The sequence below is a fragment of the Hippocampus guttulatus genome, chromosome 10 (genome assembly GCF_054856545.1).
Source record: "Hippocampus guttulatus isolate MCC_2025c chromosome 10, RoL_Hgut_1.0, whole genome shotgun sequence".
In the NCBI taxonomy this organism is placed as follows: Eukaryota; Metazoa; Chordata; class Actinopteri; order Syngnathiformes; family Syngnathidae; genus Hippocampus; species Hippocampus guttulatus.
Window position 1 is genome coordinate 3,652,692 of NC_141270.1, and position 27,283 is coordinate 3,679,974.

Here is a 27,283-nt window from a genome sequence, read left to right on the forward strand (position 1 = left end):
GAAGTTCCTCCGAAAATTTAGACATGTCAAGTACGTTCAAAACACACAACGCATTGTCTTTGTCCATTGATCCTCACATGGTGGCAATGTATTCACTGGTTTTATTATTTTGACCAAAGTTCAATAAAATTTTAATTGTGTTCATCTTTTGGGCGGATTTACTTTCACATCACTCGCAAAAGCCGCATGCATTTTTCAACTTTTATTGAATCTCATGGACCATGTTTGTGCGTCACATTTTCTTTTGTTGACAAATATTGCAGCATAATTTGTGGTGAAGTAATCACAGTACATGGATACAAATGACACAATAGTACCGGTAATACAATTGACCAATTTCGATCAAGTGATTCATCGACGTACAACGTAGCAGTTCCTAAAACGTGCAGATCTTTGAGGAAGCGGCAGAAAAATCAGGGGACAGCTTAGATGAGTCCGAGAGGGGCCGCAGGCGTTTCAGTCACTTGGCCCACGGTGGCTTGATTTTTTTTCACATTTGATCTCTCATCATTTCAAGGCATGCCGAGGTCTCATCAAGGTCCGAATGCAACACTTCTCAGAGGGTACTGTGGGAGGCCAGACGCTTCCCGACGTATATCCTAAAAAAAAAAAAAATTTTTAAACGGTAGACCACATAAATTCTATTTTTAGGTTGAGCTTTTGGCTAAAATTCTTTAAAGTATTAAGAGTTCAAAATAGCTGTCTTTATTAGCTACAGGCTTGTGCAAGAAAGTTAAAAAAAAAGAAAAAAAAAGGGCAGGATCATCCTACTAGAACAGGGGTGTCAAACTCCGGTCCTGGAGGGCCGCTGTCCTGCATGTTTTCCAAGTCTCCCTGTTGCAACACACCTGATTCAAATGATCAGATCATCAGCAAGCTCTGCGGAAGCCTGACATTGAACCTGATCATTCGAATCAGATGTGTTCCAACAGGGAGACTTGGAAAACATGCACGACAGCGGCCCTCCAGGACCTGAGTTTGACACCTATGCAGTGCGGTTCCGTCAGGGCCAGCAAGGCCTTCTCTGCTGGCCTAAACATTCTCAGAAAAGTAAATTTAATAAATTTACTTTTCTGAGAATAACATAAATTTAATTTATTTTATTTTCATAAATATGTAAACAAAATTATTCTCTGTCTTCTTTACGTCATATTATTTCCACTTAGTCGAGTGGCTTTCAATGTTATTTTAAATAACATTAAAAGCCACTCATATTTATTATGGTAGAGTTTTTAACCAATCATTTTTCAGATAGCTTGTGTTGCCAGGTAAATTAAACTTGCTCGGGGCCATCAGATTAAACAGAGCAGGCCTCTGTGCGCTGTAAATGAACGTGCACAGTCAGGTTGCAATAGCCAATCAGATCACGAGTCTGCGTACCAGGGCCAGCTAGAAGGCCTTACATCGACACTGGACGTGCGCGTTCGGTGATTGGATTAGCGCCGGCTAGAGGGAGCTGTTGCTGCATTTTGACCCAAAATGGCCGAAGGAGAAGACGTTGATCTGGTTGCGGAACTACTTTCCACACAATTTTCAAGACGGACCTTCCACTGGATTTACCAATTTGAGTTGTTTTACCAAGGCAGCAAGGAAACATCAGATTACGGCTGGGCACTTACAAGCTACGGTGCGTTTAAAAACGTTTGGGGACACTCGCGTAGATCTACAGCTCAGTGAACAGGCACTACATTGGTGAGTAAATGAATTTTATTTTACATTTCTTTTTGTTATTTTATTTCGTTAGTATTAATGGTAACGAAATAAAATGACAAATATACAAAAATGTATCAAATAAATCAGCTCACCTGCAATTTATAATGGCGCATTGTAGTCAGCTTCGTGCTCTAAAGTTCGTTCAATCTCAGCTGCTCAACATTTTCAGTTAGTTGCTGTTGTATAGCCTATTCTCAAAATGCAAATGATCTGTTAACTTTATTTTCAAAGAATAGTTTGTTTTGTTATTGTGTGGTTGTGTCTTATATGAAACTGCGACATTGCGCAATTTATTGGACAGACTTGTTTAAGATCACACAGCGTAATTTGGGTTGGCATTTTATTTAGTATTTTTTTAAATTCTTTTTATTTTTGACAATACCTGTAAATTTAGTTTCCTGCTCTTAATTGTGAATGCATACTTGATGGTTTTAAATGCTCCTGAAATTAAGTGCTGCTTGACGAGCCTATATTGTGTTAATGTATGTGACGTCACTGAAGGCCGAAGGTTGAAATGCACGGCCCGCCACTGCATCTATGTACTAGAACAACAGAACTTCATTTGGAGATTGAGCAGAGGTACTTAAAATCGTGGTAATTATGTGCAAACCGGGTTTGAAACCGATTAGTAAATTCTAAATACAGCTTTTGATAACTGATTTTGAAACACTAACCCGAACTTCAATCACTACTTTCAAATCCTTACCCTACTTTCAAACTCTACTTTGAAGCCTTAACCCTCATTTGAAACCCTACTTTGAAAGCCGAACCGGAATTCGGAATCCTACTTTGAAACACTAACCCCAACCCTACTGTGAAACTTGACTTTTGAAGCCCTCACCCTGATTTGAAAGCCCAACTTTGAAACCCTAACCTTAATGTGAAGCCCCACTTTGAACCCCAAACCCCAGTTTGAAACGCTACTATCAAACCCTCACCTTAAATTTGAAACCCTAACTCTAATATGAAACCCTACGTTGAATACCCACACTTCGCCTCAAACTCTACTTTCAAACCCTGACCCTAATTTGAAACCCTTCTTTAAAACCCTAACCCTATTTTAAAACCCTAGCCCTAACTTGCAACCCTACTTTGAAACCCTGAACCTAATTTGAAACCCTACTTCAAATGCAAACGAGTTTCACTGCTGAAAGGAAGTCTACCTTTCGGAAACAAATTCGCAACTCCTTGAGATGCTCCCATACTGCAACGAGCCTTACCCGAGGCCGATGGCGAGTATATGCGAGATGATTAAAGAGGGCAAGAAGAGCTGCAGGAAGTCGGGCGAGAGGACCCCGCCCTTCTTCATGACGCTGCTGTTGCGCATGCTGAGCGCAGTGGCGCGCTTGGGGTGCTTGAGCAGGAACTCCCTGCGGAGGAAGCACATAAATCTTTCATGGCCCGTCGAAGGTCACGATGACAGAATATGGTCACCTTGCCTCAATGACCAAATTGTCATATATTAAGCAAGAGGCGCCACGGCACTTCATGTGGCAGAAAAGCGAGTGAAATGAATTTTGGGGGGGGGGGGGGGGGGGAACAATCTCCCCTGGCCTCATCTGATGCCTCTAATTTAATGTTCAATTATTATTCCTTAACTTCAGGCGCAGGCAACTGACTGCATATGGACTGCTGCAACCACTGGCGCAGACGTGACTGTTTCCATTTACTAAGGCGTCTCTCTTACGTTTGGATTGTGCACCCCCCCCCCCAACCCCCACCAAAAAATACATTGAACCAGTAACATTTCATTTTTGGCAATACGCCGTCATGAACAAATCATGCTTGCAACGGTGATGCCTCAGCGTCCAACGCGAATGTGAGGGTGCAGCTAAAAAAAATCCATATTCCATCTTTTAAGGAGCAGCTTTAATCGAGACGATATTGGTCGGAACACCACTCGGTAAAATAAACTAACTGTTTCAATCAAAACTCGTGTAGCTCATATTGTGGCCACAGCCAGTGTGATCACGTCAAAACACATAAAAAGCATACTTTGGCGGATTGTTCTCGGGTCGACTGGACCAGTCCCAGATCCAGTCTGCGTTTTTCTTCATCATCATCTCAACTTCCTGTCTCCTTTCCTGAAGGTCCTCGTCTGACTAAAAAACACATTGTGGGTTCGGTCAGGTTGAAAAAAATAAATAAAAATAAGCACCAGTAAAGCAGGTTACAGACATACCGACAATTGTGAATTTGTGTAACAGCAATGTCATATCATTACTAATAAACTCCTTGTGCTCACTAGTAGGACAACTACATTCCATTACTAGTGAGGTACAATATTATTAGTAGCACTTTCATGTGAACGAATGCAGGGTTTTTTGCCTATTTTGTAACATGTAATTGAAGTACTTGTATGCCAAAGCTGTCCAACGAGTACAGAAATGCCAGATTAGAGCAGGAAAATTTTGTTTGAAAAACGACTAGTGCACCGAGCTGTCGTATCAGTGAGGCCAAAGAGGGTTACTATAATGTATGCCTTTTTTTTTTTTGTCATGTGTCGGGTCACTCATGTTCGAAAAATCGGTACGCGTGCACCCCACTTTCAAATCAAGACAGTAGATCTTACAATATGCAGTACCTGCAAGCTGCTTCCCCCAGAGCCTCTCCACACAAGGGGGGTCAGTGCTCTGCGTGGGCTGTTGTAAAAGGGGAGCAAAGGGTCAGAGTGACTGTCTGCATTTCGCAACCATTTAGTTCCCTTTTCGAGCACAGACCTGTTGCACTCCGAGCTTCCGCCTGAGCTGCTCCTGCTCGACTCGTGTTGGGCGTCCAGCAGCATGTTTTCCACGTCATCCTGCTGAGTGGACGTGGGCATGACGAGCTCCTGGCTTCCGTGGCGACTGATGCTTTGTGTAAAGTGGAACTCCACCCACGAACCTGGTTAAAAAATAATAATAATAAATCGGAAAAAAATACAGTTAATGTACACAAAGCAGCCAGTGATAATGAAAAATGTATTTTTAAATACAAGATATGTAGATTAAAATGTGTGCAAGCACAATGTAATCATTTGCTCTCCGACTCACCTTACTCACAAAATTTTAAACTGCATATTCATATAAATACATTTTTAGAATCTTGTCGTGAAGCTTCCCAACAGTTTCCATGCTAGCTCGCGCCATTTCCGAACAAAAGGTGTCATTTTAATACAATACCTTGCAAACTCTCCTCCGAAGAAGCGTCCTTTGGTATCGACATGGCACAGCTTGGCTTCGTTTTAAGCGTTGACCAACGTGGCTAAAAGTTTAAATGTGGCGAAATATTCCCCGAGACCCGATCAGCTGCAGCGCCCTCCAAGCAACACAATAACAATGACGAAATCAAGTGTTTACCTCGACGTCGATTGGCCAAGGCGAGGGCGCGTGCCGTACGTAGGAACAGTAGGCCCCGCCCTCCGGGGCTAGAATGCGCATGCGCAATCATTCTCCCTGGAAAGCGGACGTCTTTGTTGCGTCCGGTATATGTCACAAGCCGGGGTTTGAAAACACACCATGACATCGACACGATACATCACAAATAGAACGTTTCAACGGACCACGTCGAGTGAAAATATTGTGTGGGTCAGTGGATGGAGGCAGTGCGGCGCATTTGGCTCCAGGTGGCAGTATGAGATCAGACCCCTCTCACAGTGGCATTGTTGAGCAACGTTTCCCTCTTCCTCGGTCAGAAGTATTTGTTTTTTGTTTTTCTCACCTCTTAAGGCTGTGACTCTTTCACTTGTATTGAGTAATACTGATAGCAGAGTTTCTACGCGGCTAAAACTGAAAAATTCCACACCCAAATTACCAGACTTTTCATTCAAATAAAATGAATCGGTCTTGCAAATGGAAATATTCATATACTGTAATAGTTTACGTGTCCCATGCTTTTCCAGCTTTGGAAGCTTGTAAACTCCAACTCCTTACTATACCAGACTTGGGATACTTGCATAGATACTGTTATATGTAGTGGTCCTTCGATCGATATCATTAAACGATATCCGTGATAATTTACTTGATCGGCATGTATCGATCAATGCCTTCAATGGAATCGGTATCGGTCGATCTCACTCACGGATGATCGCAATCAGAATCGGCACCGTACCAGACTTGATCGAAGCACCCCTACCTGAACAAAGTGCATTTTTTTGGATTCATGATGGCCGTATTTTCTCATATAGTGGCCGGTAATTCTTCAATGACTCAACTCATGTTGTGTTTGCACATTCTCAATTGTTGTATCTAGCGGTGGTGTTTCAAAATGCACACGTGTGTGTGTATAATACTTGTTTTAATCCTTACATACGAACGTCCAGCGTAATTTGACTAATTCTTAAAATCCACATGAACTGTGCGTGCCGTCTCGCCGAGGCAACTCCAAATTTGAGGCGGGCAAATAAAATTATGTTTTCCTCGCGTGGAGATTAGCGTGACTGATTATTCCTGGACAACTCAATTATTTCTGTAATTTAGGGAGGCTATTACTTACAAATGTGTCCTCCTTCCTGCCAGACATGGGCTTGTTACCCAACTGAAATACACTTTGAAACAAACATGGCGCACTGTGCAAAATGGAAGAAATTCAATGTGTCTTTTTGCCCAGTGGAATTGCTTTGCAAAAAGAGCAACAAATGTTTCCGAGAAGGGAAGTGATCCACTCCGAGGAGATGTGCTCCCAAAATATCTCTTCATAGGGGTCATGTTGTGGAAAATTGACTTTTTTTTTTTTTTTGGTCTTGTATACAAATAGTTGAGTCTAAACTCACACGCTCTGCCCATCCGTCAAGTGCGAAATGAAACAACCAAATCTTTTAGCTCACTGTTTCTGAAAATGTGTCAGTGAGTGTGATATTTTGCTTTTGTTCCGCAATAGTTGTGTATGGAACATCTTATCTTCGAAAACACCCGAGAACAGGTTTTCTTTTGCCGTCCGACTGATAACTGTCCACTACTAAAACAATAGTAGAAAAAAAAACCAAATACAGTATTGCGAATGCTTGCTCGGGGGTGTGTCTCCCAATCGCCTTTCGGCTTGCATTTTTAACAATTTTCGACATGTGACCATCTGCGCAGAAAACGATGAAAGCGTATATGCTTTTGCAGTTTAACATCTTCCATCTGTCTAATTCAGCCCGTATGAATATGGAAGGGATCCCAATAATTCCCCCATGACAAGAAAGTTAACACCTGGAATTTTCTGGCCATTTCCTCCAATATAGTGGCCAAGCACTGCATCTGGCCAAATGGTAATACGCGAATAAATCATCCTTCCATACAAAAATAAAATAAAATATGTTGACTGCTTATGAAATGTCAATACCGTTGGTTTCAAGAAGCAACGCGTGCATCCTCCAAAAACATTTATACAGCTGCAAACCCGAAGCGCGCAATCGCATATCGTGCTGGTGTTAAGTGCTTTAGATTTTCATAAGCTGCAGTCAGCATGTGTTGCCGGCGACAATGATTGGGTTAAATGTTATGAAGCTTTTGTTCATCTCCGCATCCCGGTGACAGACGGCATTCCAAGCGCAACTCGTATCTGATATTAATACGATATCAGCAAAGAGAAAAACAAATGAATGCGGCTAACAGGCGAGGCGGGATATGAAATGTTGATTAGATACAGCATATAAATAGGTTTGTGGATGGGGAAGATGAGAAGGAGGGAAGACAGGAAGTTGTAGTAAGGCAGGAAGGCATTTAGCATCTGTTCCACTCCTGATTAGCACTGACAATTAACCTCCATTGGCCACATCCTGCTTTCTATCAGCCAAAGAGATAGAGAGTGACATTTGACTGGTAACGTCAGTACTAAACACTCGGGATGTTCGATATCACTTTTTTTCAGACTGATACCAGTGCGAGTATTCAGCCTTGAGTACTCACTGACGGCGATACCAAGAGAGCGACATTTGACTGTTTGATATCACCTTTTTCCTGACCGATACCAGCAGGAGTATTCACCCTTGAGTACTCACTGACGCGATACCGATACTACTACTACATATGATACATCAAATTTCACTAAACACAAGAACTGAAAATTGTGAACAGAAAACGGGTCTCGACCTTTCTGTCTTTCTGACACGCATAATAATTCAGCAGTGTGTCAAACAGCCGCAGTGTTATGCCAACTACAAGCAAGGAAGACTTATTTGATTCCGGATTTATTTATCTTTTTCCTTAAATATCAGCGGCTGGTATCGTCATCTTTCACGAGACCCCCGTTATCTTGAAATAAGTCTGGTATCAGCCTGATAGCATTGAACTGGTGTTAATAATTAAATTTAAAAATATCAAGGGAATACTCCTTTTTGCTCCGATTTTTCAGGAGCTGAATTCAATGATCTACAAGTGTTTCTACGCAAACCAGTGGTGTCTAAAGTACGACTCTAGCACCATTTCCGGCGATTAGCCTGCATTACTTGTTGTCAAGCATTAGCATCACTGTATCCATGTTGGCGATACTGCTCATATCATGAAGTCTATTGGCCCACTTTCTTTCACCCCGTCGCACACATTCATATACATTTTTAACCTCCCCCCCGCGAAACACGATCTAATTATGGATTAACATTGATCACCTGCAGAGCTATATTTAATATTCATTAGCCCTTATGAGGCCGCATGAGCCCTTATGTAGGAATTGCCTCATGCTGTAATGGGAATTTTTTTTGGGGGGGGGGGGATTACAAAGCTTGAGGTAAGCTTCCATAAATTAGACTCTGCGTATTCTACGAATGTTAACTCATTTTAATTGTTTTTTTTAATTGTTTTTTTTTGAAGCAGGTCCTCTCTTAAAAGTGAATTTGCTTTGCCGAAAGCAATCCGCAATGAATAATTTAACAGCAACTTCTTTTTGCACGTAAAAAAAGGGATCTACTGTAATTAACGGACGGAGTGAAAGAGAATGGAACAAGTGTCCCTGGAGGATGACTGATTATTTTTCTTTTAATATGTACAGTATATAAACACAAGATTGTGGCTGTTTTAATTCCACACGGGGGGCTCCTGGCTCCCTTGAGTCTTTAAGATTGGTTTGTTTTGCGATGGATTGCTGTGCTCTCACACACACAATCATAATAGCCCAGTCGCCTTATTTTATGAAATACAGCTGTTTGCGAACAAGAGCCTCATGAATTAAAATGATGTTGTTTTCCACCAAGCCCTTTTGGTTTCATGCATTGTTTTTTCCTAGCACCTTGTGACCAGCAATTTCGGTACCTACTTTTATTTTCTTTTTTCTAAATATTTTTGTAATCGCACAGTGGGATCCTAAAACATAATTCAGTTCAGTCAGGACCTAACATTCTATTTTTTTTTTCCTATTGCATTTATGGTCTCATTCGGAGAGCTGTGATGCAAAGCATTTGACAACCCAGTGAACCGAAGAGGTTTCAATTTGTTTAATGCCATTGCCAGTTACGAAGGTTTACAGTCAAACTAACCGTGAAACAAAGATAATTACACATATTTTACTTAAAAACAACCACATGACTTTGCGTTAATTCCATTATCTCAATGCTAAGCCTTCATGGGGGGAAACACAATAGATGAGCTACCAAATAGCTATGTGGCAGTGTTATAACACTTCAAGCAATGGATTTTTTAAAAACACCAACGGTGAAGCAACACATACAGACAGACAATATAACAATATTCCCAGGCAAATACTCTCTAAATCCTCTGTGACAAATGACTTGCATCTGATTGTTTTTACACTTGCGCCCGGTAGTCAATACCAGAAGGAGCCACACACTTTATCGAAACATGGAACGAGTTAAACTTGCATCTTGCCATATACTCATTTTCTTGTTGACACAATTGGCCCTATTTCACATTTGGCTATCTCGTCAAAGGGGTGAGATCCACCGCAAATTGAATTTGCTGGGGAGGAATGGTAATTAAATACCCAAACTTTGAAAAAACAAGCGATTGAAGCAAGTAAACAAGCAATCAGTGATGGAAAGCGAATAGAGGAATCGGAGAGAAAAATGAAAAAGCAAAATCAAGCTGGATCTCGCCCCTGCTTGCAGCCCCCCGGCATCTAAGTAGATTATCCAGAATCTTGATCAAGCCGAGCGGGAGGAAGTATCATGTACTCCAGTGCTCCATCCATAATAAATGAGCCAGCATTCAATTAAAATCCCTCTATTCATCTCCAACTACGATAAAAACTTATTAGTATGGTCTTGAGGCCTCTGTCTGACACTGCGAGCCAGCCTTAATCATCCTGCATATCTGGGATGCAGTCGGCGCTCGGCGCTCTTTAATTGCCTCAAAGTTCAGACGCCCTTTTGAGAGACATGACTCGAAGATTTAAAGAGACGAGCGCAATGAGGAGAATGCGGAAACGGCTGATGGTGGGAACCTGTGCCAGCAGCAACTTTTTAAAGCCTCATTTAAAAAAAAAAAATGACTTTATATGAAGCCCTTAACCGCTCTGAATAAATCATATTGTCTCTGCAAACACTGAAAGTGGACATGTGTGAATTTATGATGCAGACACAATCAGCCCGCTTGGCAGGAACATAAAATAGAAAGGCATACATATTTTAACACATTTGGTGAAACAGAACACTAGTTTTAGAAGACAGCTGTTAAAAAAAAAAAAAACAGTCGGGCTGAGCTGTAAAAAGGTGACCACAATTATATGCATGCTTACAGAATAAGTTAAGTATTGTTGTAATTCACGTCTATGTGTTGGGAAAGGGAGTATGTGTGTGTGTGTGTGTGTGTGTGTGTGTGTGTGTGTGTGTGTGTGTGTGTGTGTGTGTGTGTGTGTGTGTGTGTGTGTGTGTGTGTGTGTGTGTGTGTGTGTGTGTGTGTGTGTGTGTATTTTTAAAGCAGCTACTTTGATTGCCTATACATCCGTGTGTTTTGGCTGCCGAGATGACACACTTCACTATTTCAAACACAGGTTGCGGTACATAGTGTATGGAACTATGAATTTCGTGAAGTATTGTTTTAAATCAGGCGAGTGCCGGTTCTGACAGGACCACCACCTAAAAAAGTTTAATGACAGACCCTGTTCAGCTGGTGTCCGAAACAAGGTGGAGGACATTATCATTTCAAATAGCAGTAAGTGCGACCACAAAATCTTTAGGCTTTTGGTAGGAAGCAATTGAAATATCAGGAAAAGCCTACTAGAACAGCCGAAGTTCATTTGGGGTTAATCGGCGGCACGTTGAACGATGTCAGGTTTGTGCTCATTTAACACAATTTCAATATGATTGGTTAACTATGAATGGAGTCCCATTCGCTAGTTATGAGAGGGTGTCCATACCTTTTATTATAATTTTTTTTTTACTTCCTCTCTTGAAAAGACTAACCCAAAAATTGGATTGAGTTGTCACGGTGGAGCAAAATTTGAAAAGATTAATCTTAGTCAATTTTTTTTTACATCACAAAAAAACAAGTGTTTTGAAAACGGGGGGGGGGTGGGGGTAGACTTTTGATATTGATTGTATGTTAGTCATCCCTTTTGACACGTGCTACCGTGGCTCAAAAGATGTTTCCCATGTCAACATATTAATAGCACACGTGAGCTTCACATACCGGGGTGAAGTCGAGCCTCTGTTACGCAATTTTTCTCATCCCGCATTGTTCATGGGAAGTCCAGCTGAGAGACGTTTATTCAGCACAGATGACCGTTTGCGGTGACTAATAGCGGTCATATTTTTAAGTCTCGCAGATTGAGTCCAAACATGCGCACCACAGGAATCTCAAACAATAAATTTCCACAGCGCAAGTCATGGGAATCTTGACTGAGTGGTGCTTTTTCCACATCTCTTCGAGTTCACGGCGTAGTAAATGTCAAATTGTTTGAAATGTGCCATACATGCAAAAAAAAAAAAAAAAAGCTAACTATAGTGTTCATCGCAAACACTGCACACTGATAAGCTTGTGTGCGCATATGAAAGTTAATTGTGTCATTCGCAGAAGCCACGCCTACTTGCAATTCGTTGCTGCAGTCATGTTTGACTCCAGGGGAGGATTTAATGACATCCTGATATGAAGGGGCAATAATTCATGATAAGCTGCCTTCAATGATGCGGCCGCCCACACACCTCCTAGCTTTAATTTTTCCCCTTCATCTACGTGCCTCCTGCTCAGCGCAGGCAAGTTGCCGGAGTGGGGATGTGATCATTTGGCCTCAATTGGATTTTCAAAACATCAGTCGTGTCGCTATTGCGTGTATTTCCTCCCTTCTGACGGCGGGCACAAAGAAGACACGAATGCACTTGACTATTCAGTGGCCAAAAAATAATAATAATAAAATGCAGATAATGTCTTTTACTAAATGTCTTTTCATTTTGAGGAAGTGATCCAAAATTTTTGAGAAAATATTTGGTACTATGACGCACAGTTTTTTTTAACAGCTAAAACTGCTAAATTGTCTATTTTTCCAGGATTGGTGTGACCAATAGTGTGATTAGAAAAATCACTGCAATGATGTAGTTGCGTAAGTGTGCACACCCTATTTTAAATTACGTAACTGGGATGTGTCTGAATTCAGAATGAACCAATCAGATTGACACGGGAGTCAGCACATAACTGCCACCGTTTCATGAGCCTCCAATTAACCTGTGGTTCTCGGGAGGGGGGGGGGGCTTTCCTAATCCTCCTATGGAAGTTTTGGTTTTTAGAATTAAATGGCAGGCTGGATCATTTATGGGTCAGCTTATAGCTCATCTGTGAGGATTTGGGCTTTGGAGCTGGAGGACAGCAGTTTGAGCCTAGAAGCAGGCAACATTTTCAAATTGCCAACCAGCTGGTGGAGGGATGCTGGCCTGCTTGCTGGCTACTGTTACAATGCCCTCAAGCAAGGCACCATCCCCCATCGCTGGCACCCAAAGAGGTGCAGCACTCTTTGTGTGCCCATTTCAACTTTGGACTTCTCCTTGCATGCCTGCAGTTGTGATCTGCTCCTCTGTGAGGTGTGCAAAACAAAAACACAAAGTGAGAGTCAAATTTTCCCTTGTACATCATTATATAATAATTTACCAAACATATTATAGGTTACCCACCCCAAAATGAAGATGTAACTTCCTACTCCGACTACGTATTTCTCATTGATTGTTTTTTTTTTTTTTTTTTACTGTAATGTGCTAAAAAGATGATTGACAGTCCATAACAAAGAGTAAATGTCCAAGCAAGGAACCACATTTTAGGACTTCATTCTAAGTTCGAAGAAATGTCACATGCCTCTCACGATAAGATAAAAGATCGCATGTGATGTATGCCTGCCAAGTGTATATAAGAATGATATATAATGAACATACATATCATGATAGAGATGTTTTGCATATATTATTTAATGTTTCGAAGCGTGTACCGTATTTAGTAACACACACACACACACATGCGACAGAACCAACGGCACATCAACCGAGTTACGGCGACCGATGTCGCGTTCAGTAAATACTGTGGAGTTTACATTTCAACATGCACCATCAAATAATCTTCCAAATTGTGTCCTCTTATAAATCCACCTGACTTTTCCTGCAGAGGATCTTTTTAAAGGACCTGCGGAAGTCGTTATTGAATATGGTGTAGATGAGCGGGTTGAGGGAGCTGTTGCAGTATCCCAACCAGAAGAACATCTTGAAGAGCGTCTCGGGCACGCAGCACACGCACACGGCCGTGAGCGTGTACGTGAAGAAGAAGGGCAGCCAGCACAGGACGAACACTCCCACCACCACGGCCAGCACTAAAGTAAAGCGTTTCTCTCGGCGCTGTCTTCCTTTCCAGCGGCTGGAGTTGGCCTCCGACTTTGGGGCGGCTTCTCCGGGATTCTCGGGGCCCCACTTGGCCATCCGGGCGGGCCGCCTCTTTTTCAGGGAGCACAAGGTTATTTCGTGGCCGTCGGATGATGAGTCATCGCCGAACTCCCCGTTGACCTCGCCTTCCTCACGCTCCGGGCGTCCGTTTTCTCGTGACCTTTCACCCGGCGGGGTTCTTGTCCTCAGCTTGGCCACCTGGTAGATCCTCACGTAGACCAGGACCATGATGGCGCAAGGCGCGAAGAAGGAGGCGGTGCTGGAGAAGATAATGTACCACTTCTCGTCATTGATTTCACACTGTGGTCGGTCCTCTTGGCCCTTGTCCTTCTTCATGGTGATCAGCGGTGGGAAGGAGATAATGGCGGCCAGCAACCAAACGACAAAGATGATGCATTTGATCCGGTGCGGCGTCCTTCTCAGGTTGTACTCAATGGCTCGAGTGATGGACCAGTATCGATCCAGGCTTATGGCGCACAGGTGGACGATGGACGAAGTGCAGAAAAACACGTCCAGCGCCAGGTAGATTTCGCACCAAACCTTGCCAAAGTACCAGTAACCCATCAGTTCGTTGGCCAGGGAGAAAGGCATCACCGACGTGGCCACCAGGATGTCGGCACACGCCAGAGAAAGCAGGAATAAGTTCTGCGGGGCTCTGAGGGCACGGCTGGTGGTCACGGCGATGACCACCATGACGTTGCCAAAGATGGTGAGCAGGATGAGGACGCCCACCAGGAGGGTGAGAGGCGCCGAGGTCTGAGCGGTGTACGGGTGCCGGGCCGCCGCGGTCTCATCGGTCAAGTTCAGGCAGTCCATTGACACTCGTCTTGGATTGAAGACTATTAGCTGCACTCGGCATCAGTGGGAGCTGTCGTCATTTTGTTCAAGTTCTCTCAGTTGAGAGAAAAAAGAAAAGACAAAAAAATGCGACCGTGTTCCTACCCCACCACATCTAAGCACTTCAAAAATAGATGCTTCAAATGAATCATTCGGGCACTAACCTTTTAAAAGAAGACACACAGATGGAGTTCAAGCAGATGTTTTGAGCAGGTGTGGTAGACTGGAGAGGGACTCTTTTTATACCACATGGATGTGACGCTACAAGCGAGGGTGGGAGGGCTCCTCCTGCTTCTGGAGGCTGCTACCAGACTCTGAAACCTAGTAATGACACTGGCAGTCATTTTGATATATTGGATTAATATTTATATATAGTCACCGCAATGAGACTCTAACAAGATCCAATACTACTAAAGTTAAAAAAAAATATATAGAAAAATAATACAGTGAGTAATTCCGTGAGTCAAGTCTTCATTTTAACAGTCATTCTTAATTTGCCGCATAGTAGATCTAGGAAATGGAGCCAAATTCCCATCCTTATTGCGATTCATTTATCAATGTGCTTATTACTGCGGTGTGAAAGTGTATTGCATTTCACCCAGAGCAGTTTTTAATATTTTCGTTATTCAGCTGCCGACGCACAGTAGTGGCGTCATGGTCAGCTCATCTGGCTCACAGTTCTGAAGATCAGGGTTCATATTTCTGTCGGACTCCTGAATGTATGGGTTTAGGTTGTCCTTGGGCTTAAATGTGAGCGTGATTAGCTGTTTGTTTTCGAGTGACTTAATGGCCAGTCCTGGGTGAACCCTGGTTCTCTCCCCGAAAATTAAAGACTCAAATTATGACAAGTAAGAATGAAATTGGATGGACAGATAGATTAATCCGATACACAAATGACTAAAATATGACAAATACTTCTCAATGTTTTGCATAAAGTCATATACTCATTCAAAATCTGATTTTAGGGGATCCAATTTAATCCTGTTTGGGCATCTCTAGCCTGAAACGATTTGGAAGTGGATACAAGTTCGTCAAAGGGTTTGAAGGGCTTATTCTTATCTTATTTCTAAACGAACTCTTATTTTTCTTACATTTTCAAAAACGATCCATCGTCAACGTATTTGTGGACAAATATTGAGACTGTTTTGCTTATCATGGCCGCTGGGGACGTCCTCGAGCTCAATCGAGATTCGTGGACGTTGTCGCGAGATTTCCATCGAAAGGACAAGCTTGTACGACGTCCATTCTTGTTGTTCCACACAGCGGATTGTTTATTTGCCTTATTGAAGTCGTGAGAGTTGAATGCTTGCTTACTTTATTTATCATTCGCAACCATTCAGAGGTAAGTTTAGTTTTGGAAAACGTTGTGTTCACAATTATGAAGGGTGTACTTCATTTTTTTCTCTCCTTTTCTCTTTCGCCGCCGGTCGTTAGCATTAGCATCCAGCGTGATAGCGAGACGACGACGAACGAAGGCCGAAGCTAAGAAATATAACCAACTTTTTATGGCACTGTGACGCATAAGCTAATATTTATTTTTAGTTTTAGCTCCTTGCGTAGACTCTGTGTTTATGCGAACTGAAACCACCACGTCGATTCGATCGTCAATGGCATATTTTCCGTCCTCCATACTGCGTGCTAACGCACGCAGCTAGCTGACACACGGCGACTGAATTGTAGTGTTGGATGCCGTTCCGCAGATGTCGGAGGACTTGGTGAAACAGCTCGGCAGCTACAAAGCTCAGCTACAGCAAGTTGAGGTTGCCTTGTCCACCGACCAAGACAATGAGGATCTCCTCAAGCTACAGAAAGACTTGCAGGTTTGTTTCGATGTCTGTCACGACGAGTGAAGGCATAGTCGGCAGTGACAAAGAGTTTATAATGGGAAGTATAGTATTTTTCACAGTGAAGTCTCACTTAGCGGCGAATGTTTGTGTGTGAGCACATCGCGAATGTTGTTTTTGTCAGGGTTCCAATTAATGTTGCAAACAGCTCTAAAAGATGTTCGCCAAACATTCCCAAACAGTTTTAATGGTTGCAAACAGTTTTTCTTGTCTTGATGTCAACAAGAAAAATTTTGGACCTACTGAAAATTTCTTTGGGAAAAGAAAAAAACGTTTTGAGACCATTAAAACTGCATTCGCTTACGTGCGCACACATTTGCAAACCTGCGCCGCTGAGTGAAATACGGCCTGTTTTGATACAATAACAACTTTCATAATAGAGACGCATTTAGTTACTTTTTAACTCTCTTACATGCTTAAACACATTGAAACCCATTAAAAGACACTTTTCCAAAATTCCTTCGAGCTTGTTTTAACTCTGGTGAAATAGGAGACTGTCGAATAACATCACAATGAGGAAGCATATATGTTATGAGTAAAATCCACAATTAGGAATTAACAGCTTACCCCACACTCGATTGTGATTTCTCCTTCAGGAAGTCATCGACTTGACCAAGGACCTCTTGGCCTCGCAGCCCGCGGAAGCTGCCCCCAGTGCCAATGGCACTGCCCCGACACCCATCAGGCACATCTGGAAAGTGGGAGACAAGTGTTTGTCCGTGTGGAGTCAGGACGGACAGTGAGTGTTGCCTGTACCACCACAAACAGCACCGTTTCAACTTACCTTTAGTTTTACACGTGCCTTTGACGCGTCAGACGTGATTTGAATGTAGTGGAAAATGAAACCCACAATCATCTCAAGAAATGTGAACACTGCATACGAACCTTTGAAAATTATTTTAAATATTGAAATGAGGTAGGAATTGGCATTCTAAAAGGGTCGACTATTTTGTTTAATGCATAAATATGTATAACACAGTGTTTCTTAATTTGGGTTCGATCGAACCCCAGAGGTTCAATGAATCGGTCTTGGGGGGTTTGACGGAGCCTCTGCCATTGATGTTCAGACACACCCGACTCAACATGTCAATTAGTCATGACACGCCCGCTTAGCCATCACATGCAGATGATCACATGACATTGCTTGTCCAATCGGTGCTGCGGGAAATTTAGTTCGCTCAGTCGTCACCGTGTGACTGTTGTGATTGTACGTCATACAGTTTTAAAAAATATATACTTGGCCATTTCATTTTATTTACTTTTTTCAGTTTTTAATAAATACGTTTACTATTTATGTCACTTTTTTTTCCACTGATGAAGGGTTTGGTGATCTGCACAATGAATTTCACTTTTTAAATTGTACTTCTTACACATACCTCTTAATTGTACATTTTTCATGGATCGCGTTCCCCTGCTCATTCCCAATTCGCTGCTCGATATTTTCCGACTCGCTGATGTTTATTTTATTTATTTATTTTGACCTTTCCTCGGTGATCGTGGGAAATCTCACCTATAATCTCTGCGAATGTCTCAATGAATCCGTCGTCGCTTGTGATTGTGGCCCACCTGTGAACCGTACTCACCTGCTTACAGACGTGGCTCTTTTGCAGGGTGTATGAGGCCGAGATCGAGGAGATAGACCACGAGAACAGCACGGCCGCCGTTACCTTCACCGGCTACGGCAACGCCGAAATCATCCCCCTGCAGAACCTCAAAGCGGTGGAGGACCGCAGGCGCCTCGAAGACGACCTCGGCTTGTCCAGGAACAAATCGAGGTACGAGCAAAACATGTTCCCGCCTACCGTGGTCCACGCAGCAGCAGCTCAATTGGCATTCTCCGCCTTCCTTGCGAGTCTAGAAAGGAGCAGATCGCCGAGCAGCGAGAATACAAAAAGAAGAAGGCCCAGAAGAAGGTGTTGAGGATGAAGGAACTGGAGCAGGAGAGAGAGGACCAAAAGTCCAAGTGGCAACAGTTCAACAACAAAGCTTACTCAAAGAACAAGAAAGGACAGGTAACATCCCTTTACCCCCTTTCCTCAGATGGATGGATGGAAATGTATTTGGCAGCAGTTCGGAAAAGATTTTAATTTAATAACATGGGGGCTTGACCAATATTTTGGATTTGTGAAAAGATCTGAAATTGAGCAAAATTGGTCATGTTTGAATCTGGATATTCAGCATACAAGGTATCGGTGAATACATAAAAAAATAAAAATTAGTCAGGCTTTTCCTTGGGGTGAGGCTTTCATTGAAAAATGTTTTAATCACGTGTTGTTCTTCTCCTAAGTAGAAACTGATTTATGTAGCTTTGCCAAGGTGAGGTCGCTGTTTCCAAAAGTGTCCGATTTTCCCTGCTATATCCACAATGCTAACAATCATCACCGTTACTTTGACACAAAGGAAACTTTTATTTTAATAAACACGACATGCTTGGATGCAAAAAAAACCCAAAACAGGATAGTCTCTGCTCGTATTGCAAAATAAAATAATCACAATATTACAACACCAAGGGAACCACAATCACATGCATATCACCAAATAAATTCTTCTTGGGCAACATCATACCTTAATATCTTAATGTTTTTCTTGTAATTGCGTGCCTATTTACTCACGATGATCTTGTTTGTTACCTCAGGTGAAGCGAAGCATATTTGCATCTCCAGAAAGTGTCAACGGCAAAGTCGGGGTGGGCACATGCGGCATCGCCGACAAGCCCATGACGCAGTACAACGACACGTCCAAATACAACGTCAGGCATTTAATGCCGCAGTGATCCCCGCCTCTCCTGTAAATATGCTGTATACTGAATATAACCGCGTTGTCCATTTTGTGTGGGTGTAAACGTGATTGAAAAAGGGGGGAAAAAAAGTTGCAGTTACTTGCACACCATCGAATTGAAACTATGTTTTTTGGAATGTTTTGCAGGTAGAAGAAAAGCTGTTCCAATTAGATAGGAAGTCGCCCTGCTTTGTAATCGGGTCGCTTGTTATGTACAAACAGGAAGTTAGCTGCTCGTGCCCTAATTCCACCCACAGGTCGCTGTGGGTCACGCTCAACATTTCTCAGAATTGGTGTGTCAGTGTCAGGCTGTTTTATTTTTTTTTCTTTCTTTTTTTTTCACTTGGAGAAGATCAAGAACGGCGCCGATGACGTGAATTAGCTTTGCTTTCTCCTTTTAATTTCTGTAATTTATAAAAGTCAAATAAACATCCATTTGTTGAGTTTGATAAACGACTGCCTTCTTATCATTGGAAGAACCACTTGCAGACTTTAAGCCGGCATCGACGACGTCGTCGGCGATTCAAGCCGGACTTCAGGTCAGTGAGCATCCGATGTCCTACCTCGTGTGTGACGATAAAAGCAATATGAACACTGCCATTCCGCATCGGTTGCTTGCACGAATGCTAACACGCACTGATGCTTTTGTGAATTACAGCGACACCTTTAAAACGACGCTACGTCGCTTAACATCTGCCATCAAGTGGTGAGTCGTTTCTCTTTTACTCGGGTTGCGTTTGATGCTGGTGATTATGTACCTTTTACTCTAACGGGGTTTACTTTTCCATTTATAAATTGTGAAGAAATACTTGTAAAATAGTTGATGATTTTGTATTGATTGTGACACTGGAAAAAAACAAAACTTAAGCAGGTAATATTATCATTATGTGATATTGTTAGCCGGAGTCACAATCTCCTTAACAGTGTAATCCAGGAATCTAGAAAGGTTAAATCAAGTCATCTTGCTTTAGCTTCTTTAAAACCCTTTCATGCATCAATAATGCTAACCTGATTACATAAGCTGGCCACTGAAGTAACCGCTGTCCCTGAAAGGGTTAGTTTGTTGTATTTTAATCAGGTTTTCCCACAAACTTAAAAAATATAGGCAATTATACTTTTCGGCGAGCACTATTTGAAATTGTATTTTCAATTTTTCAACTAAATCGTTGGAGATAAAAACACGAGTTATTTTTTTTAAACTGCTTTTATAGTTATAGCCAAAACGGTCAATCTACATCTAGTATAGGAACAAACGTCATGGAAAACGGCTCAAGTTCAACACACAATTGGGGCACATGTTGGTGGAAGAGATTTATTCAGATTCCAGGGAGTGTCGTCAGGAACCGTTACAAAGTATCAGTAGGGCACCAGCAGCATGTTTTGCAAAAAAAAAAAAAAAAATATCCCTAATCAAGCACTAGAAAACATCAGGGCTGTGCTTTTTTTCCCCCCACCCCCCCAAACACAATTCCTATTTTTATAGTGCATTTTATACATTTCCCCAAAGATGTTGGGGTGATCGGGGACTTGTGCAAGAGTCATACACCCACATTAAGACACAATTTGGTGCTGATGGATTCACTGGCAGGGGAGAAAATGGATGAAAATGGGCATCGTTATTGTGGTCCTTGATGGTTTGGAACAGTGCAACAACGGGTGACCGTTTAAACGTTAAAAAAAATCCAATAAAAAAAGTGTTTTGTTCATGCTACAGACATTGTTTTTTTTTTCATTACAACATTCAACACACATGCACTGTAGCTTTTGAAATTCTGTTACTTTTTTTTTTTTTAAACTTAAATCACTAGTCTTCCAAGTTGGACATGAATCGCCTTAGCTTATGGACGGACAAAAGCGACGTTAAAAAAATAAATAGATGTTTTATTGCTTTTTCACCTTGTGCTCAGACAAGTCCTGGAGAGCTTATGACTTTTAAAATGGGGGTCAAAATAAAGATGACAGGTTCTGACACTGCAATGCATTTCAAGGGGAGGTCACGTCATTTTCAACATTTTTTTTTTCTTCCCACCACTTAAGTTGCAGCACAATTAAATATAGCAAAAAATAATAAATACTATGCAAAATAAATTAGAACAACTAAGGTGTAGAGATTTGATGCTTGTGGCTCCGACGACTAAAAGCAGATTTTGTGTTTGCAAACACATTTTGGAATGCAGACGTCGCAGCCCTCCAAAGAAAAAGGGCAACATTTTTTTAAAGGCAAATGGAGCAAATGTCAAGCTGGTATTTGTGACCTTCCCCCCACCCCCTTTTTTTTCTCCAGTTTTCTAAGAGGATCCATTTGATTCATCGAAGATTAGACTTGTACCCATTTGTGCCTTTCTTTTTGATTGTGGCTGGTCACGGGACAACAGGCATTCAGGTTTAGGTTGGGGTCAAGCTTAAGGCTGGTTTTTAGGTGGACATGGAGTGTTTGTGGAGCTGTAGGCTGGTGATTGTTCAAGTCAGAGGTGGGGAACCTTTTTTTGTGTCGGGGACCATTTTGATTCCTCCGGCCTGATTCGCCAAAGATTTGCGTGTGGAAAAAAAACCCAGCAGCAAACTTTATTGCGCAGTACAGTCAGCCCTCGTCAGCGACCAAATGGTTATTTTATTACTTATGGTTTGAGGCTTCATACCGAATTAGAGGTGTCAAAATTTATCAACAACTAATCAATTAATTAGCTCATTTGTGATGATATAACTATTTTTTAAAATAATTTAGAGCCATTCTCAATCCAATAATCATTTGTAAAAAAATACTTGATAGTGACAGCCTTACATAGAATATCAATTATTTATGCATGTGAGGTGTAGGTATTATTTCTGTCCACCTGGGGTCACCATTCTCACATTATATAGTACTGTAGCATCTGCGACTGAATGCGTGTGACATGGCTTACCACTCAGTTTCAGTTGTAGCACACAGCAGGTTGTTAGAGAATATGTGCTTGTGTTTATTTTACCGTTATTCAAAAAATTAGAATTTGGACACGTGGTGGAATACAATTTGTTCTCGCTAGCGACCGTACGCTGTTTTAAGTTAGCCAACCATGATACTTCACCGCGTGTTGGCGATTGTAGATATGCAGTTGTGAAAATCGAATCAGATTGTGTCTCGCCTGCCGTAGGTTCCCCACCCCTGTTTAAAGCCATAAAACAGTAGTGTTGGGGGAAGAGGAGCACAGTGCGGCAGACCTCAAGCCGAGAAGGCCACTTTGAGGCTGCAGGTGGAGTAGCCCTCGTCGCTGGCTGAGCTCTGCCGGCTACTCTGGTCATCCAGGTCGCTGGCCCCGCCGCTACTCAAGCTGTCCATTTCTCCCAGGGAGAAATCGGTGCACTCCACATCCACTTCCATCTCCTCTGCAAACACACACAAAAGGACAAACGCAAGCATTAAAGGGTGCTGCCGTTGCCCCCGGGCACGTAGTGGTAACTGTATCCTAACCTCGGTCCGATTCGGAGCGGTCGGAGTCCGTGGGGGAGCCCAGGCTATCCATGCGGACGCGATCCCTTTCGCCGAGCGTCTGCAGCTGGGCCAGCTGCCTCTGCAGATACCTCTGCTCCCGCTCCAGGGTGTCCAGCTGGTGCTGACTCTTCCGGTCCACCTCCTCTAGTTTCTTCAAAGGAAAACCCAGGAGGAGAAGGTGTGAGGGGAGCGCATTGGGCCAAGAATGTGCGTGTGCGTGAATCGGAAATACTACACTCTGAACAAATGTACTGTGCTGGACCCGGGAAAACAAAACAAAAGAGCTGAAGCCAATATATCGTGCAGTTAAATTCAGTGATTCTTTCGCATACCACTAGAGGGTGCCAAATTCGCGATAGTACTCTAAAATGGCCTTGTAGAGAATGGGTTCTGGTGTGAGTGACTACAATAGCACTAATCAAGCTATTTCCCATAGCTGAAATAATGCCGGTTGTGTGTTTTGTTCTCTCCCTGCATGCTGTTCACACCTGCTCCAGTTTCTACACTTAACCACATCAGAACGCCACACCGGAACCGCGTTTTGAGGACTTCAAACAGCCAGCTGTTGACTTGAAAAGGTACTTCATATTGTACACGCTTTATCCACCAAAGTAAATATTTTCAACCGCAAATCACCTCATCAAAGTGGACAAACCACATAATGGCGTCTGCGTTACGTTATGCAACCATTTGTGTCCGTTATTATTGCCCAGAACAAAAGCTTCAAATCTCCACAAAGCAAAAATCAAAACAGGAAAGCGACCACTAAAACATTCCAAGTGCGTGCTGATGATGCATTCACTCTCGATTATACGCAAGCGTGTGCAGCAGGAAGGTCATGGGAAACTCTTACATGAGCAGCCAGTACAAGCTCATGTAAGCATTTCTCAACTGGAGGAAGGTATATAGAAATGTCTTTTATCAATGTGGCGGGCCATAAATGTGCTCTAAATGCCACCATCCACACAGATACAAGCCCATTAGCTTAATGCTAATGCATAATGGGAAATGCCAAAGATGAGCTCACGAATAGCATCTATGTGGCAATGTTATAACACATTCCACAAAGGCTATTCGGGTGCAAACGGTGAAGAAAATACAATATGTAGACAGACAATATAAGAATACTCGCATGCATATATTCTTTATCCTCAGCACAAAACAGATAAAATTACAGCTGCGCACTGAATTGCTTACATGGAGTTAGAAACACTTTTATCGTTTGTGCCAACATGACCATGTTATACTCCCCTCAGTGACCAAATCGCATACACGTGTGTGTGTGTGTGTGTGTGTGTGTGTGTGTGTGTGTGTACATATATAAAAAAAATTTGTACAGTGTGTCTCTTCCCCCCCACCCAACCCCTCTTGTGTTGGATCGCCTGAGATGTGCTCATTTACCTAATATTGAACGCAATCCAACTCTTAGTGTCGTGACAGTGCAACGCTTCTTAAAAATACAACCACACCTTGATGTGCACTTTGGCCTTGTTGAGGAGTCCCAGCGTGGTGTGCCGACTGGAGTCTGGCCCGAGAGGGATGAGCGATTTCAACCTTTCCAAGCATAGGCGGAGATGCGCTCGTCTGTGGGTCAGGGGGAGGGTTGCACAAACACACAAACAGGAAGTTAATTTTCCGGTCACGGTCACAGCGTAATATGATAACCAAAATAATGGACACAACAGTGCACAAAATTAAAAAAAACAACAACATACGGTTACATTAATGCTGATCCAAGAGTCTGCACCAGGCAGTGGCAAGCCGTTCATTTCGTCCAATTTCAAGATCTTAAAATTTGTTTTTTGTCCAATCAGATTGCAGTCGATGTTGCCATGTCAGACTTATCTGCCCCCGTCTTTCGGCTGGTTTATGTAACTTGAACTGTATTAGCAACTGGACTGTTTGTTTAACCAGATTTCAAATGCATCCTCACAGGGCCAGAGTGCCGGCCCTTTATGACATCAGAATGTTCTGCCCTCTGAGTGGTTGGTCAGAGCATAACTGTTCAAGAAGCAAATTCTATTCACGTATTTAATAATCCACATCTTGTATGATTCTGTATGTATGTGGCAAAGTGGTGTGCTCTTAGGACGTTTTTGTATGGTATTGGTTTCTATAATTCCTGTATGTACAATCAGGTACAAAAATGCATGGTATCAACTATACAGTACCGATAATGAAAAAATGTAGTACTGTATATAGGTCAAGCTGTGATGTAATCGTTCTCAAAGCAGCATTTCTCTCCCTCCCGCCCCACACTTGATTTGTTTTGCAAACATTAACTGGCCATTTAATTTTGGACACAAACGCATCCTGACATTTGTTGTCTGCTCAGAGCTACGGCCGCCTCGTCCCGCACCGGAGGGAGGAGGGCATGCTTCAGGAAGGAGTCGTGTTGTCTGGGAACAAATGCTGCACATTTGCTGACTGGGGAAATGTCTGCAAGTCCTCCAGGAACTGTGTCACTCACTAACCGAGGCGGCGTGAACACACTGCTCAAGGCTACGCCTCTTCAAAGGTGAATTTGAAAGCTGTGGGCAACAATGTCCTTGTTCAGGATGTCATTGCGGTGATACTTACAATTTACACGACTTGTCAGAATACATGAATTTGTCATATGTAGGAAAAACAACTACATTCATACAGGAAATTTGCTTTAATCTTTCATTACTCACCTATTCTTTTCCAATTCATTGTGGGCTGACCTGCAGTGGTTACAAATATGTAGAACATTAGAAAATCTGAAACTCTAATACTGAGACAAATAATAGAAAAAAAGCTAAGAGGATTATTTTTTGGAAAAAAAAGAAACAAAATACATTTTTAAAAAGTCAAATATTGATGCAATGATACAATACACCATAACTGACAATTTATGACGAGCAATCCTATTATGTCAAGGCAATCCATTTTATAATTTAGAATCTAATATATACCTAATATAACAAAATAGATTTACACAGATTTGTGAACAATGTCTGAAAGAAGCCTTTGTGTTCACCTCATGATCGGGGCAAAAACAAATGTGCTGCATTTATATTTGTGTTCAGTGAAGTTGCCTTTTTTACATTATCGTAATAACCAGTTGTTTCATTTTCATTCAGTTTTAGACAGGGTAAGAAAAAACATGCCTTCAACAACATGACACACACAGTTGACTAAACAGATTATTTTTTTCTTCAAAAAAGTAAATCATTTACCTTTGGTGTATTGAACATTGGCTGTTTAATAATTGTAATATGCTGTTTATTGCACCCACCTGTTGTGAATATTGTCCAGTTTCCTGTTCTTGTTGAATTTACGATGTTTCTGTGGGTGTGCCAGATCATTGGCAGGGTACGTGGAAGCATAACCATGCTCACATTCTGTGTCGTTAAAAAAAAAATAAAAATCTGACTTTACAAGTTCATATATAACTGTCTGACACATATCCACCTACATAGTTATCTAATAGCATTAGCATGTGTGCCCTGACCTAAATTCTCAGCAAATTTACAATGTAAGAGGTGATCAAATGTTCCTTCTCGATATTAACATTCAATATTAGACCAAATAACAATGGGGGAGGGAGGGAATACACAATTTCATCCGCCATTTCACTCTATGTGCCAGAGCGTGAAATCATACAAATCCCAAAATGCATTTTTTTTCCGGTACCACGACAACGTCACGCTTGAACTCACGTCTGATTGGGTAACGGTGGTGGCGAACAAGAGTGCCAGGCCAATCAGGAGGCTCCAATATGTTCCATGTGGAAACCATGTGAATAACACATGCAAGGAAGCTTGGCCCCGAAAGTGATAACCGGTATTTATAATTCATAATAAGTACCCAACAATACCTTTAGCAATAGGACATAGTCGTTTTATGTGTTTTTTAAGCAAATAGGTGGAGCAGATGCACCGTCATGATTAATTAATCAGAAAAGGCCATTGGTGTCGTATTTCACGTTTTAAAAAAAAACGATTTAAATTGATGGTTTAACGTGCGTGTATGCACGAAGATTAAAACTCGCGCTTTAGCTCTCGTGGCCTGCGTTTTAAAATGGGGGCAGATCGTAACAACCACATAAAAAACGCACCAACTGTGATCAAGAGCGATGCATGATTTACTATTTACTATTCACTATTTACAGTTGGATTCATTTATGATTAGTGCTATTACTCCCACAAGACGCAGGCACCGCGAGGGGGAGGGGGGAAAGGGTTATCCACGGCCCTGCGTTGTGTCGTGCGCGTCGCCTCTTTTGTTGTCTGCCCCGGGATCCGACCGTGGCGCGTTCACTTTACGCACACAGCCGCATCTCTTCGCCGCACGTATATCCCACTTACTTCCGCTGTTCTTATCCACGCTCTCGATGTAGTGCGCGGCGTCCAGCAGCACTTGCACGTTCTTCATGAACGTATCCATGGCGTCCGACGCGTCGCCCAGCGAGCAGTCGGACACGTTTCCCGAATCCCGCGGGTCCTTGAACGCACCGCGCTCCGACACCGGCCCCTGCTTTTTCTGCTCGTCGTCCTGGCGTTGTTGTCCCGCGTACTTGACCATTTCGGTTGAGGTGTTATTTGTCGTGACTGGGGCGAAGAAGCGGCCCCCGGCTCGTCGTCCGCGTGCGCAACGAGCGGATGTCTGAAGCTGGATGCAATTGCAGTCCTTAGCCTCAGCCACTTGCCCTACTTGGTGGATAATCCCTCCCACTGAACGCGTGCACGTCGCATCCATTGTCAACTGGGCCACAGAACACATCCTCATGATCAATGCAGCAGAAGGGAGTGGAGTTGACGGATTGGATTTATCGCAAAACATCATTTGCATTTTATTTCTCCCAAAACACATCAAGCTTTGGCCGTCTATTCCATGTCCTCGATACCCAAT

At 42.5% G+C, this 27,283-nt stretch overlaps 4 protein-coding genes across 6 annotated transcripts; 1 reads left to right on the top strand and 3 right to left on the bottom strand.

Annotated features, from left to right (window-relative positions):
• Positions 1–189: 189 nt before the first annotated feature.
• On the bottom strand, positions 190–5,042 carry LOC147198933 (BCL2/adenovirus E1B 19 kDa protein-interacting protein 3-like). Of its 2 annotated transcripts, none has more exons than XM_086122049.1 (6): positions 4,875–5,042; positions 4,434–4,596; positions 4,298–4,355; positions 3,709–3,815; positions 2,934–3,083; positions 190–599 (listed from the first exon to the last, which is right to left on the bottom strand). In XM_086122049.1, exons 1-6 carry the CDS (start codon positions 4,915–4,917, stop codon positions 557–559), a joined length of 564 nt encoding a protein of 187 aa, XP_085978175.1. In that variant the 5' UTR covers positions 4,918–5,042; the 3' UTR covers positions 190–556. The 2 variants fall into 2 exon arrangements, with proteins under 2 accessions (XP_085978175.1, XP_085978174.1); XM_086122048.1 differs by having other exon boundaries at positions 4,286–4,355.
• A 7,955-nt stretch (positions 5,043–12,997) lies between these two features.
• LOC147198934 (alpha-2A adrenergic receptor-like) lies at positions 12,998–14,448 on the bottom strand. Its single transcript, XM_086122065.1, has one exon. It carries the CDS (start codon positions 14,294–14,296, stop codon positions 13,181–13,183), a length of 1,116 nt encoding a protein of 371 aa, XP_085978191.1. The 5' UTR covers positions 14,297–14,448; the 3' UTR covers positions 12,998–13,180.
• Positions 14,449–15,517: 1,069 nt separating this feature from the next.
• Positions 15,518–19,392, top strand: smndc1 (survival motor neuron domain containing 1). 2 transcript variants are annotated; one of them, XM_086121825.1, is made up of 7 exons: positions 15,518–15,659; positions 16,018–16,137; positions 16,758–16,900; positions 17,772–17,936; positions 18,020–18,173; positions 18,797–18,948; positions 19,087–19,392. In XM_086121825.1, exons 2-6 carry the CDS (start codon positions 16,018–16,020, stop codon positions 18,932–18,934), a joined length of 720 nt encoding a protein of 239 aa, XP_085977951.1. In that variant the 5' UTR covers positions 15,518–15,659; the 3' UTR covers positions 18,935–18,948; positions 19,087–19,392. The 2 variants fall into 2 exon arrangements, with proteins under 2 accessions (XP_085977951.1, XP_085977952.1); XM_086121826.1 differs by having other exon boundaries at positions 15,528–15,659; positions 18,797–19,392.
• Positions 19,393–20,237: 845 nt separating this feature from the next.
• On the bottom strand, positions 20,238–27,259 carry LOC147198936 (max-interacting protein 1-like). Its single transcript, XM_086121824.1, has 6 exons — positions 26,740–27,259; positions 25,668–25,773; positions 25,084–25,113; positions 23,878–23,992; positions 22,388–22,559; positions 20,238–22,302 (listed from the first exon to the last, which is right to left on the bottom strand). The coding sequence occupies exons 1-6, from the start codon at positions 27,242–27,244 to the stop codon at positions 22,139–22,141; spliced, it is 1,092 nt and encodes a 363-aa protein (XP_085977950.1). The 5' UTR covers positions 27,245–27,259; the 3' UTR covers positions 20,238–22,138.
• Positions 27,260–27,283: the final 24 nt, after the last annotated feature.